This window comes from Oryza glaberrima, chromosome 4, assembly GCF_000147395.1.
Source record: "Oryza glaberrima chromosome 4, OglaRS2, whole genome shotgun sequence".
Taxonomy (NCBI): domain Eukaryota; kingdom Viridiplantae; phylum Streptophyta; class Magnoliopsida; order Poales; family Poaceae; genus Oryza; species Oryza glaberrima.
In genome coordinates this window covers 26,956,308-26,968,263 of record NC_068329.1, presented here as the reverse complement: position 1 = coordinate 26,968,263, position 11,956 = coordinate 26,956,308, and the positions used below count along the sequence as shown (strand labels likewise).

Here is an 11,956-nt window from a genome sequence, read left to right as displayed (position 1 = left end):
CTCCCTAGTGCCTCCTTACCTACATAATTCTTGTAGGCACAAAACCAAAAGGCGTTGCAATTAAGTTGATTGTTGTTAAAAGACTAGGATGTTAGCTAGGCCGATAGCTGGATGAGCAGAAAACCTTGTGATCGATCGATGGAGGTTTAAGCAAAGTGGTATATGCGCTCGGATATCCGCAGTTCCACCCGCACGTGACTGCATAATACCGTGATCGACGCTAGTATAGCTAACGCTCCCCATCACGCATGGAAGCTTAACATGGCCGTTCTAATTAACAAAAGGCAAAAGCGTACAGCGTAGGCTTTTCTTTCACGTCACCACGCGTACGCGAAGAGGGAAGAGCAAATTACACTATCGATAAAACTGCTGACTCCAGATACGACGGAAAAGCGCACGCTGGCCCGCCGACCCCTCCTCTCCTTGAAGAAAAAAGAGGCAGAATCGCGGCACATGCGCATGCTCTCTTACCCATACGCGGATCCCCCCTGCCACGCACGCACGCGCCGCCCGTGCAGCCGAGCAGATGCACCGAGCAAAATGCTCCCCTCCCCCTGCACCACAGCCCCCGTCTCGCGCGCGCACGCGTCCATTGCGCTTTCGCTCCCCCACCTTGTCCGCTCGCCTCGCTATATATGCGGCCACTTCAACCCAAGCAACCACCAGCCTGGCCTATCTTCCTCGTCCTCTTCCTCCTCCTCCTCCTGCCTAGCCTATTTTGCTTTGGTCGATTGCTGCTGCTGTGGTGGTGGTGGACTGGTGGTGGCGGCTAGCGAGATAATAAGAGTGACTGGATAGGATGGCGACGACGGTGGCGGCGATGTGCGGGGCGGCGGAGGAGCGGGTGGTGGGGACGCACAAGGCGCCCGGGGCGTGCCCGCGGTGCGGCGGCGCGGTGGTGGCCACCGACGTCGAGAGCGAGCGCCGCATCCTCTGCCTCCCGCTCTGCGTCAAGAGCAAGCGCAAGTACTCCTGCTCCAGGTGCCTCCGCCGCCTCGTCACCCTCTACAGCTAGACAAAACTTCTTGCTACTCATCGCAGTGGTTGATTTCTTGATTAGGTTCATTTGCCCTTGATTAATTAAGGATAATCCATCCTTCCTTCCTAGCTCTCGTCTCGGCTAGCTAGTGTGTGTTCTTCTTGTAGCAGTACTACTAGTTGATAGGGACTAGCTAGCTGATCATCGACCGATGGATTAATGTTTCGTCTGGTGCGATCAACCGTGGGTCTAATCTTGCGATCAGCGGACAGCAGATGTGCCCTACATGTGCATCACGTGACGCTGTGCGTGCCTGGCGCTTTTTGTGTTGGTATGTTTGTAAAATTGTAAATAAAAAAAATGTAAATCAGGTGTAACTATGTGTTCCAGTGTCTTGTATTTACTCCTCCAGTAGTGAAAACTGAGTGACTAACGTTCTAAGCTTTAATCCGTTCTCAATTAAGTTGCTACCAAGAATCCAAGATAGCCATGCTTGTATTGTACTTCTTGTCTTAAAGGAGTATATACAACTTACTTTTGTGGGAGATCCTGATTGATAAAGGCGTGACTTTTACAAGTCGTGGAATTATGCCGTTAGCACAACTCCTTTTCTGTGAAGAAGACTCGAACAGAAGTGGCAAATACCACCTACATATGCCATGGCCCATGCGACAAATGAATTTCATTGGGAAGTTTTTCACGCTCATCTTGTCTAAAAGCATAGGAATTTTACCGAAATCACGAAATGTCACACCAGTTGGGACAGAAAACACTATACTAGCTACTCCAGCTGTTTCAGAACGGCGCTTGCACCTTGACATGGCAAAACCCCGTCGATCAGCTCAAGTTGCAAAAGTGAGCTTTCGGCTATAATAAGAATGGACCCCGAACCTCATATGGGCACCTGTACTGATGTACATTGCCTTACTGCTAGAATAAGACAGTGCATCGTGACTGTGCAGTGAAATGGAGCTGCTCTTGTTGGTAGTACTCAGTACTACCTCCGTTTAAAAAATACACTAGCTCTTTCTCCACCTACCAATTTCTCTCTTTTTAATCATCATAGCTTTCCTCTAATCAATTTTATATATTTTCTTAATATCCGTGTCAACCTAAAGTATATCTCTTTTTGCGGAGGGAGTAGCTCGTGAGTCGATGCTCTACACACTGCACTATTCTAAAGTATATACTCACTCTGTTCAGATTCGTCGTAATAGAATGTGTCAGTGGGTTTGTTTCTATGGAACCGAATGAGTAGGAGTTGTCAGTTGTCACTGACAAGTACTCTGTGGAGGCATGGTGACATGCTCCCAGCATGGTAGTTAGTCCGTCCGTTGGTTGCTTTGGCCCGCCCTTTCCCTTACCGCGCGCATCACGTAAACATCCCCGGAATCCGGTGCCCTGATGCTATCCTGCTGCGCTGCGGCCACGGCCGATGGATGCGTGTGCGTCTGCCGGTTTAATAGCGGCCGGTAATTGTATTCGACCGTGTCCGCCTCACTCCTCTCGTCATCTCATCCATCGAGAGAACAACAGCTAACTCAGACTGCTGGCCGCACATATCCTGCATTCCTGCTCTTAGTGAAAGTTGATCAGCACGTGAGCCACCCGAACAGCAGTAGCTTGGTTGCACCAAATAATCCTACACTAGATATTAATCTGTAATTGCCAGCCGACCAATCTGAACTCGGAATCGTGCGAAAGCACAAGGGATATACTGTCACTTGCTTCTTTTGAATTAGTAGCATGTAGCACCCACCGGGGAAAGTGCATGCATGCATATATAGATATGTTTGTTTAATTTACTTTACCAGCTTGTAGATTTGCAATTCATCCACGACGCCGTTTCTATTTGTGGATAGAATAAGGTGAGCTTTGCGTGACTAATTTAAGCTAAATTATCTTGATTAAACTTCAGGGAAAGGGACGTATTATTAGGCAAATTGAGGCAGATAAGGACTGGACCACCCTGTCAAGTTCGATCAGCCCGTAGAATTTGTGTCTCACCCGTTGCCAAATCATACTGTTCGTTCCCTGCCGAAATGTGTACTTGCTGTCTAAGTAACGACCAAACCGAGATCGCGCATTTTTGCACGTGGATTCAGGAATATTGCACACCGCAGCCATCGAGCGGTTGACCAAACCAAAGTGTGACATCATGCATGAGACGTAAACCATGTAGTAGCTAGAAAAATGATACTGCTCGTGTTCTACAAAAGACTCAGTCTTCGTATAGTCACTGCTGCTGATGCTGACGCCTCTACTGGAAGTCTGGAACAAACAGGAAAAAAGGAAGTTCCCATGCGAGGAGATCGATCGATCGATCGATCGTCAACTCCTACCTCTGCTGATGCTGCTAATTAGTCGTAGCTTGATGAAGTGAAACTCTGCACGGCCGGCGACAGCAACGGGCGGCGCCGTACGTTGCTGTTTTGCAGCCGCCAGCCGAGGTGCACGCGCGCCGAACCGACAGCAGACAGGGTCGCCGTCGCCGACTTCTTTGATCGCGTCTCGTCTCCGGCGAGGCGGCAATCTCCCTGCCCCCAAAAAGAAGGGTGCAGAACAGGGTTTGGACATCTGACCACCTCGCCACCAGGGGTTGGCAAAACAACGGGAGGTGTCCTCTTTGTCGGGGAGAGGATAAAACGGCTCTACATCTCGTCGCTGAGTGCAGATATACGAAAAGGATTTGGAACCTCGTAGCGACGTGGATAGGCTTCCAACAATCGGAACCTCGTCATTGGGGGGTGACCCAATCGGTCAAAAATTGGTGGGAGATGTTGGCTTCGGTGCTTGGTGTACCCAAGAAGGTGTTGGAAATATAGTCATATTTCAGCATATTTTAATCCAAAATAAGACAATAATCATGGCATGAACAATGTGGGGTGATCTAGTGATAAAATCTAACATAACCAGGAGCATGTTTAAGATATAATAACAATCATCATCATACAAATAACGCAATAGAATTGCTACTAACAAAGATATCAAAAATTGAATTAACAGTAAGCGAATGTTATACCCTGTGAATGTCCCTCCGCTGGATTGTGAGGCAAAACTGCCTCCGTTGATGTCGTCGTTCACAGCGGCTCCGGCTCCCGGCGCGCCATCTCCAGGTGTAGCGGCGGCGGCTCCAGGTGCGCCAGACATGGTGGACGACGACAAACAGAACAGAAGACGAGAGCAGTCGTGCGGAAGCATTCCCCAAAAACCTGATCACCCGCCTACCCGGTGCAGATCTCAGGCGAAGGTGTGGTTCCGGAGTCCCTGCTCGTTCCGATCTCTCGTGCACGCAAGTGATCAGAAGCGGGGAAGCAGAACAGCAGCAGCTCAGGCGTGCGCAAGGAGGAGGAGGAAGAACACCAAATGGAAAGTGAGCAGCCGCATCTGATCGGATTCAATCTTTCCTTATAGCGCAAGAGCGATATCCCCAAAAACCTAATCACCCGCCTACCCGGTGCTCGTTCCGATCTCTCGTGCGCGCAAGTGATCAGAAGCGGGGAAACACAACAGTAGCAGCTCAGGCGTGCGAAAGGAGGAGGAGGAAGAACACCAGATGGAAAGTGACCAGCCGCATCTGATCGGATTCAATCTTTCCTTATAGCGCAGGAGCGATATCCGCACGATCAATTGGAACGCCACGCTCGGCTCGGCTCGGCGCGCGCGCGCGTGTGGCTTTTCGATCCCCACCTCAACCGGTCAACAAGTAGACTCCAATAACTCCCTATTTAAGTTGAGATACTCCTCTTTTATTCCTAAGGTGGTATTATTATTCTTTACATTTATTATGGGCCTTTGAGATTTAATAGAAGCCCATTTATTCTAACAGAAGGGACTCCGTTCCCTTATCCTTCTCATTGTTTGGGAAATTTGGAAGGAGCAAAACCGGCGGATTTTTGAGCACAAGGAGGCCGCGACCTCGAACCTCCTCGCGAAGATTAAAGAAGAGGCTGGCATGTGGGCCTTGGCCAGTGCTAAGAGCCTTAGAGAGATTATTCCACGCTTTATATAGTGTACAGTTTTTCCAGTTTTTGCTTTCCTTTTTTTTCTTAGGGGTTGTATTTTCTCCTGCTATATTTAATGAATAAGCACACCCTTATGCTGGTTCCGTTAAAAAAAAAGGGTGCAGGAATGTTCAGGGGAAGAAAAGGTTAGCATCCGTGCATGCCAGGTGGTCGACATCGACCACTAGCTAATTAACTACACGTCGCTGTTACACTACAGCGGTTAAACTTCGTGGCAAGATCACAGATTCACGGCTCACAATGCATGGAACACGTTGGGTCAGCTAACTACAGTTTAAAGTGTCTGCAAAATATAGGAGCTTGCCAATCATCCGGCAGAAAAATGGCTTGAATTAGCAGATAGATGCATGCGTGTGCACAAGCTCTTTGTAAGAGGTGGGTATAGAGATCGGCATACGACGGCATTAGGCGTCGCCTCACGGGAAAAAAAAATAATCAGAGTATATCTCGGGTCCTATTCAGACAGATACTGAAACAAATGGAGGAATTGCCTACTAACATGAAAGGGCCTCGCCAGAAAATCCTACAGAAAATAGGACCATGTGGATTCTGCAGTTTGCACGAGTTCAGGTTTCTAGCAAAATACAAACAACAGAAGGAAAAAAGAAAATTAGTAGACCCGTCTTGTGTACAGCAAGAGAACAGAGACGTGTAGGCACTAGGCAGGCACAACCACACAAGGCAATATCCACAGAACACAGAATACAGTAAACAATATACTGAGAACATAGCGTGACGCACAGAGAAAACTAGTACACAAGTTCGAAGAGTTGGGAACGAGTCAAATTTGTGCATATTATCCGTAGCAAATCATCAAGCAACTGATACAAGTTATCTACATACATTTAAAAATAAAGATATATCATATATAGGGAAAGTACCAGTGGTGTGATAGTAAAATCGTGTGTACATGACTCTACTCACAAGGGTTCAAATTCTGATATCCACGAATATTACGTATATGTAGATGGGCTTTCAACAAAATTTTAGTGAGATTAGAGATGTGCAGCTGGTTTTCGTCTCTTAAAGCATAAGCATATGTTAGGGAATGTATTCACGGGACGTGAGTGTGATGTTATATGTGTAATGGTGCGCGCGCTATAATCTGGAGTAAGAAAAAAAAGGACATATGCTCGTCATTTTCATCAGCAAATGTCTCTGTGTTCGCTTGCAAAAGTTAGCACAGCATCATTAATCTCTACACCACAAGGATTAGGCCCTCCGGGCCTTTGTTTTAATCTTAAGAAGGAATACCATGGTTATATGGGCCGGCGAAGCAGTACAATGGGCCTAAAAGTGCAAAGCATAAACTTTTCTTCTAAAAATTTATCAAATATAATACAACATAATTGTAGTGTAATTATAACGTAACTTGTATAATAAAATTATAATGTACAGTGCATGTAACTTTCACGTAATTTTAAACCGTAAGATTTATTTCCTAATCCGTGCAAACGAGGATGGAAAAACCACGTGCCTACATACTTGTGGCAGACTTAAACCGTGTTGGACTTCGGTTGGGCTGGCTCCACCACGGTTTGAGTCGCTCGGCGAAGACCCGTTCACGTCGCGGATCCGCGTGGCTCGAGCCGTGAAGCTTGTCTACATGTATGAGCACTGCACTGCACGGCAGGGGCAAGTTCTGCATGGTCGAGTCCAAGATGCACAACTTCTCCTGCAGCTCAGTTATCACTTATCAGTGGAAATGCAAGGTGTACAAGAGTGCATGACCCACTTTTCGTGTAGAGAAAATGGCATGTTCCGCACGTACGCATCTTCCGGACCACCCACGGCGTTGATAACGCCTGCACGAGCGACCACGTGAAACAAAATCCTTATCGTCCCGCGGCGAGACAATGGCACAGCCACGCACTCACGTCGTAGGCGGCCTCCGCGCCCTCCGAACCGCGATCGTCTCGCCGTCGCCGGCGCCGCCCGCAGGCGAGCGCGCTCTACCTCTCACCTTCCTGGACGCGCAGTGGATCAGCGCCCACCCCGTCGAGCGCGTCTTCTTCTACCGCCTCGGCCCCGGCGGCGACGACGTCGACGCCGTGCTGTCCCGGCTGGTCGAGTCGCTGGCCCGGGTGCTCCACGCCTTCTACCCGCTCGCCGGCCGCGTCCGCCTCACGCCCGGCGAGACCAACCGGTACGAGCTCTTCTACCAGCCCGGCGACGGCGTGGCGTTCACCGTCGCCGAGCACGACGGCGTCGGCGTCGGCGTCGATGAGCTGGCGGACACGGACGAGCCGAGGGAGGTTGCCAAGATTGCCACGTTCGTCCCGGAGCTCCCGAATGGCGGCGCGGTGCTCGCCTTGCAGGCCACCGTGCTGCCGCCCGACCGCCGTGGCCTCGCTCTCGGCGTCACCGTCCACCACTCCGCCTGCGATGGGGTGAGCTCGACGCACTTCCTCCACACCTGGGCCGCCGCCTGCGCCGGCGACCGGGTGCTCCCGGAGCCACCCGTCATTGACCGCACGATCATCCGCGACCGCAACGACATGTACGACGCGTTCGCCTCACCCGCGAGCGAAGCCAAACATGCGTTCGATTCGCCCGACGTCGCAGGAAAGCTCCTCGCCACTTTCACACTGTCCCGACAGCAGCTGCAGAACGTCAAGGACGCCGTCGCCGGCGAGGCCGCACGTCGCGGCGTGGCGCCGCCGCGTTGCACGTCGCTCGTCGCCACGCTCGGCCTCACGTGGCTGTGCTTCCACCGCGCTGGGCCCGATGGCGAAGAAGGGCACCGTGGTGACGGCCGCGCCCACCTCGTCTTCCCCGTCGACCACCGGTCGCGGCTGGAGCCCCGCGTCCCCGAAAAGTACCTCGGCAACTGCATCGGCCCGGGCTTTGCCACTGCACAGTACAGGAAGGAGCTCGCCACCACCACCATCGCCGATGGCCTCTTCGCGGCTTGCGCGGCGGTCGCCGCCGGCGTCGATGAGGCGGTGCGCGGCGAGCCCGCATACTGGGAGCGGTGGGTGGAGCGCATCACCGAGGCGTGCACGGCCGACATGTCGCTGTCCGTGGCAGGATCGACGAGGTTCGGCGTGTACGACGTGGACTTCGGGTTCGGGAGGCCGGCGAAGGTGGATGTCGTGTCCGTGGCGAAGACCGACGCGATGTCGGTGGCCGAGGACCGTTCCGGCTCCGGTGGCATCGAGGTGGGCATCGCTCTGTCGCCGGCGCGCATGGAGCGGTTCCGGAGGTGGCTCGCCGACGCCATTGCCTGGCTCTCCTCGTCTTCCCAGTTCCCACTACAACTAGCTAGAGTGGATCTGCAAAAATAGTCTCTTTGCTTGAATTTTACAACTTTGAATTTATTACCCTAAAAAATCCAATCATTTGAATCTTTTGGTATCCTTTGAAGCTTTTGTATGCTTTGAATGCTTATTATGGGGTGAAGTCTATAAATTATAGGCCTCTTGCTTGATTCATAATAACTTAATTCAACTTTAACCTTATCTCCAATCAATATTCGTATAGAACTAAATCAGATCTTTAACAATGATAGTGTAATTCTCTAGACGAACGTGGAACATTTGTCAAATAGAGTTTTCATATGTTTGTCCTAAAATATAACATAATATCACATGTGACACATCCTAATCTATGAATTTGAATAAATAAACAAATGAATGCAAACAAATCAGAATAGGTAAGTTCAATCTGTGTCTTCTTGTGTCAATGACTAGAGACAACGAAGAAGATGCCGCGCACTATAGTATTGGTCCAATCGACATTAAACATGGAGTTGGATTAAGCGCATGCACTAATTTGCTTCATACTCCTCGTATCACTGTCAAGCAGTTAATTAAAAATCTACATTAGGGCATTCCCAACCCAATGACTAGGATGGTGTCCATAGCATTAAATAAGTTGCCACCTAGAACAAAAAATAATGTGACAAGTGAATAAATAAGAAAAGAGAAGGAAACCATGTCTTGCATGAGACATGGTTTCTACACAATATCCAAGACATCATGTGAGATAAGTAGCATTAAATTGAAGTATGGAATAGTGATGTTTGCATTGGAAAAGTAGTGTCTAATACTAGTTTCTTGATGATGTAGAGTTTATGGAAACCATATATAGTGTTATAAGTTGGAACTGCCCTTAAGGAATATAACTACCACATTCTTACCACGAGAATATCTGTTTGAGCCATATCTCTCGTGATCACATTCTCCAATGAAACCTTTTTTTTTTAGGGATTTGGTGATAACTACCACTTTATATAAAATTTTATATAGATCTGAACAGGAACTTAAGTGCTATCTTGTGCTAACCACCACTCCCACCATCAAGTCGTATCTTGTGCTAATTAACCACCAGTCCTCCCACCATCAAAGTCTCATGTACTATATATGGATTATCAATGTAACCAATACTCCACTACTTGCTCATTTGTAATATCCTTTTGCCTTTTCATTTGATCTTGATCTTCTTGTTTCTTTATTTGATCTTCTAGATCCTCAGCATTTTTCAATCTTTTATTGACCACTCTATGCTCAATTGCTCATAGTGAAAAAAGAATGTGGTATTAGTGAAGATAACCGTCCGTCGTCCGAGGACTCTCATTTGGTTTTGCTCATTATTTTCGTTGATGATTTGTTGAAAGCTTCACGATGCTGGAGCCTAAGGTTGAAAGCTTCCCCGTCCCACTAGTCAGAGTCGGTCCTTCACCAACCATCACTGAGGGCCTCCTCACGGCCTGCGCCGCTGTCGCCGCCGGCATCGACGATGCGGTGCACCGCGATACTAAGCAGTGGGAACTGGGAAGAGCGCATCACCGAGGCGTGCGCGGACGACATGCCGTTGTCCGTGGCCGGATCGACGAGGTTTCGGCGTGTACGACGTGGACTTCGGGTTCGGGAGGCCGGTGAAGGTGGACGTCGTGTCCGTGGAGAAGATCGACCGACGCCATGTCAGTGGCAGAGGACCGTTCTGGCTCCGGCGGCATCGAGATGGGCATCGCTCTGCCGCCGGAGCGCATGGCGAGGTTCCGGAGGTGGCTCACCGACGCCATTGCCTGGGTCCTCGACCGTCTTCCCAACTCAACTAGACTACTAGAGTGGAACCTACAGCGAATTAAGGTTGCTATGAAATTCTCGCCCATTGCTAGATCTTCTGGAGAGATGAAGATTTCAGTGGCATCTTATTTCCAAAATGGAATGATCATGCAAAAATGATTAATCTTGAGAATATCGACAAGGTAATCTAGGAGTTTAGGACTGATCATATGGACCGGTAAAGGAGTATATGGGCTATTTAAACGTGCAGAGATCACCACGGATGCAGCTTGTCTGCTTGTGTAAGCGCACACCCACGGAGAGCGGTGCGAACAGCGGAGGCACACCGGAGAAAACATCGACGAGATGCCGAAGCGGCCGCCGTCGGAGAGCCACCACGGCTCCAGCCGCTCGGCGAAGCGGACGTCGTCAGCGTCGAGTAGCCATGGCTCATCAGGTAGCGTGGAGGAGCGGCCGTACTCGTCGGGTCGTCATGGCTCATCCGGGCGCATGGAGGAAGGGACGGCAGCGCCGTCGTGCCGACACCGCTCCCGGCGAACGGACAAGCGGCCGTCTTCGTCGGGTCGCCACGGGTCCGGGCGCACGGCGAACAAGCATGAGAGGCCTGCGCCGGCGACGCGGCCGCGGCAGCGGTGGAAGAGGAAGTATCTGTACCTGGTGATGGACGACTGGGAGAAGGGTACGGCATCTACAGGGTGGACGTGAACTCGTTCGACCCTGACGCCGAGTTCGGCTCCGACTCCGAAGCGGAGTGCCAGGCGCGGAACAGGGACGACGAGCCCTCCCCGCTCGTCCGCGTGGAGGCGCCGATCAATTACTCCAGGTGGATCACGGCACACGGCTCCAAGATCTTCATGATGTTGCCGGTGCGCGCCGAAGTGATCCCCGGCATCCCCGTGTTCGACACGGTGACCAGGGCGATGATGGTCTGCCCGTGGCCCAAGAATCTCGGGGAACAGCTTCAGCCCTTTTGCGTGTCCGTCGGCGACAGGCTCGTCAGGCTGTGCAACCCTGGCTTCCAAGTCCTCGGCGCCCAGCCGCCGCCTCGCAGTGGCCATGGCTACGTAGACGTTCCGTGGACCTGGGAGGAAATCTCCGACGACAACGCGTCTTCGATGCCTCCCTTCACCTCCGACAGGGTGAGCGCCTACGCGGTGCACCCTGACGGGCGAACCATCTGGGTGTCCGTCAGCAACTGGAAGCCGGTCGTCGACGGCAGGGGGGGCGGCAGCTACGGCGACCGGAACAACACCTTCACCTTCGACACGGAGCACCTCGAGTGGACGCACGTCGGCGAGTGGCTGATGCCGTTCGAGGGCCAGGCGCACTACGTCGGCGAGCTGGACGCCTGGGTCGGCCTCTCCCGCGTCCACAAGGGCTACCTCTGCTGCTGCCCCAACGACGGCTACGGGCCGTGGGGCGAAGGGCCCGTTCACGTCGCGGATCGGCCGGACAAGTACGGCTTGCGAGCCGCCAAGCTGCTGTACATGGGCAAGAGCAGGTTCTGCATGGTCGAGTCCAAGTTGCACAATTCTCCTGCTAATCAGTGCAAATGGGTTCACGGAGATGAACCGGAGGTAGAGGGCCGCATCCGGGCGATCCGCATGACCACGTTCCGTGTCGAGTACAACAGGGTGGGAGAGCCGTGCGTTGCGGGGCGTCGGGCTCGCGCGACCAGATTTTTCAAGGACGCACATAGTCTTCTAAACATTGACCTTGCTCCCGTTGCGTTTTGGATATAGTTTAATTTCTTGCGGATGATTTTAAATAGCAGAAGAAATTTCCATTCAGCAGCAGCAACAGCAAGCATTCAACAGCTATAGCAGCTAATTCCAGCAATCAACAGCCATAGCAGCTAATTCCAGCAGCAACAGCACCATTCAGCGGCAGCAGCAGCAAGCATTCAGCAGCAACAACATTCA

At 51.3% G+C, this 11,956-nt stretch overlaps 1 protein-coding gene across 1 annotated transcript; it reads left to right on the top strand.

Annotated features, from left to right (window-relative positions):
• Nucleotides 1-6,477: 6,477 nt before the first annotated feature.
• Nucleotides 6,478-8,423, top strand: LOC127770021 (phenolic glucoside malonyltransferase 1-like). The gene has a single exon (XM_052295691.1). It carries the CDS (start codon nucleotides 6,861-6,863, stop codon nucleotides 8,289-8,291), a length of 1,431 nt encoding a protein of 476 aa, XP_052151651.1. The 5' UTR covers nucleotides 6,478-6,860; the 3' UTR covers nucleotides 8,292-8,423.
• The last annotated feature ends 3,533 nt before the right edge of the window (nucleotides 8,424-11,956 follow it).

Bases quoted from the DNA above. Each gene is read 5' to 3' on its own strand.
- LOC127770021 (XM_052295691.1), top strand. From the start codon at position 6,861: ATGGCACAGCCACGCACTCACGTCGTAGGCGGCCTCCGCGCCCTCCGA.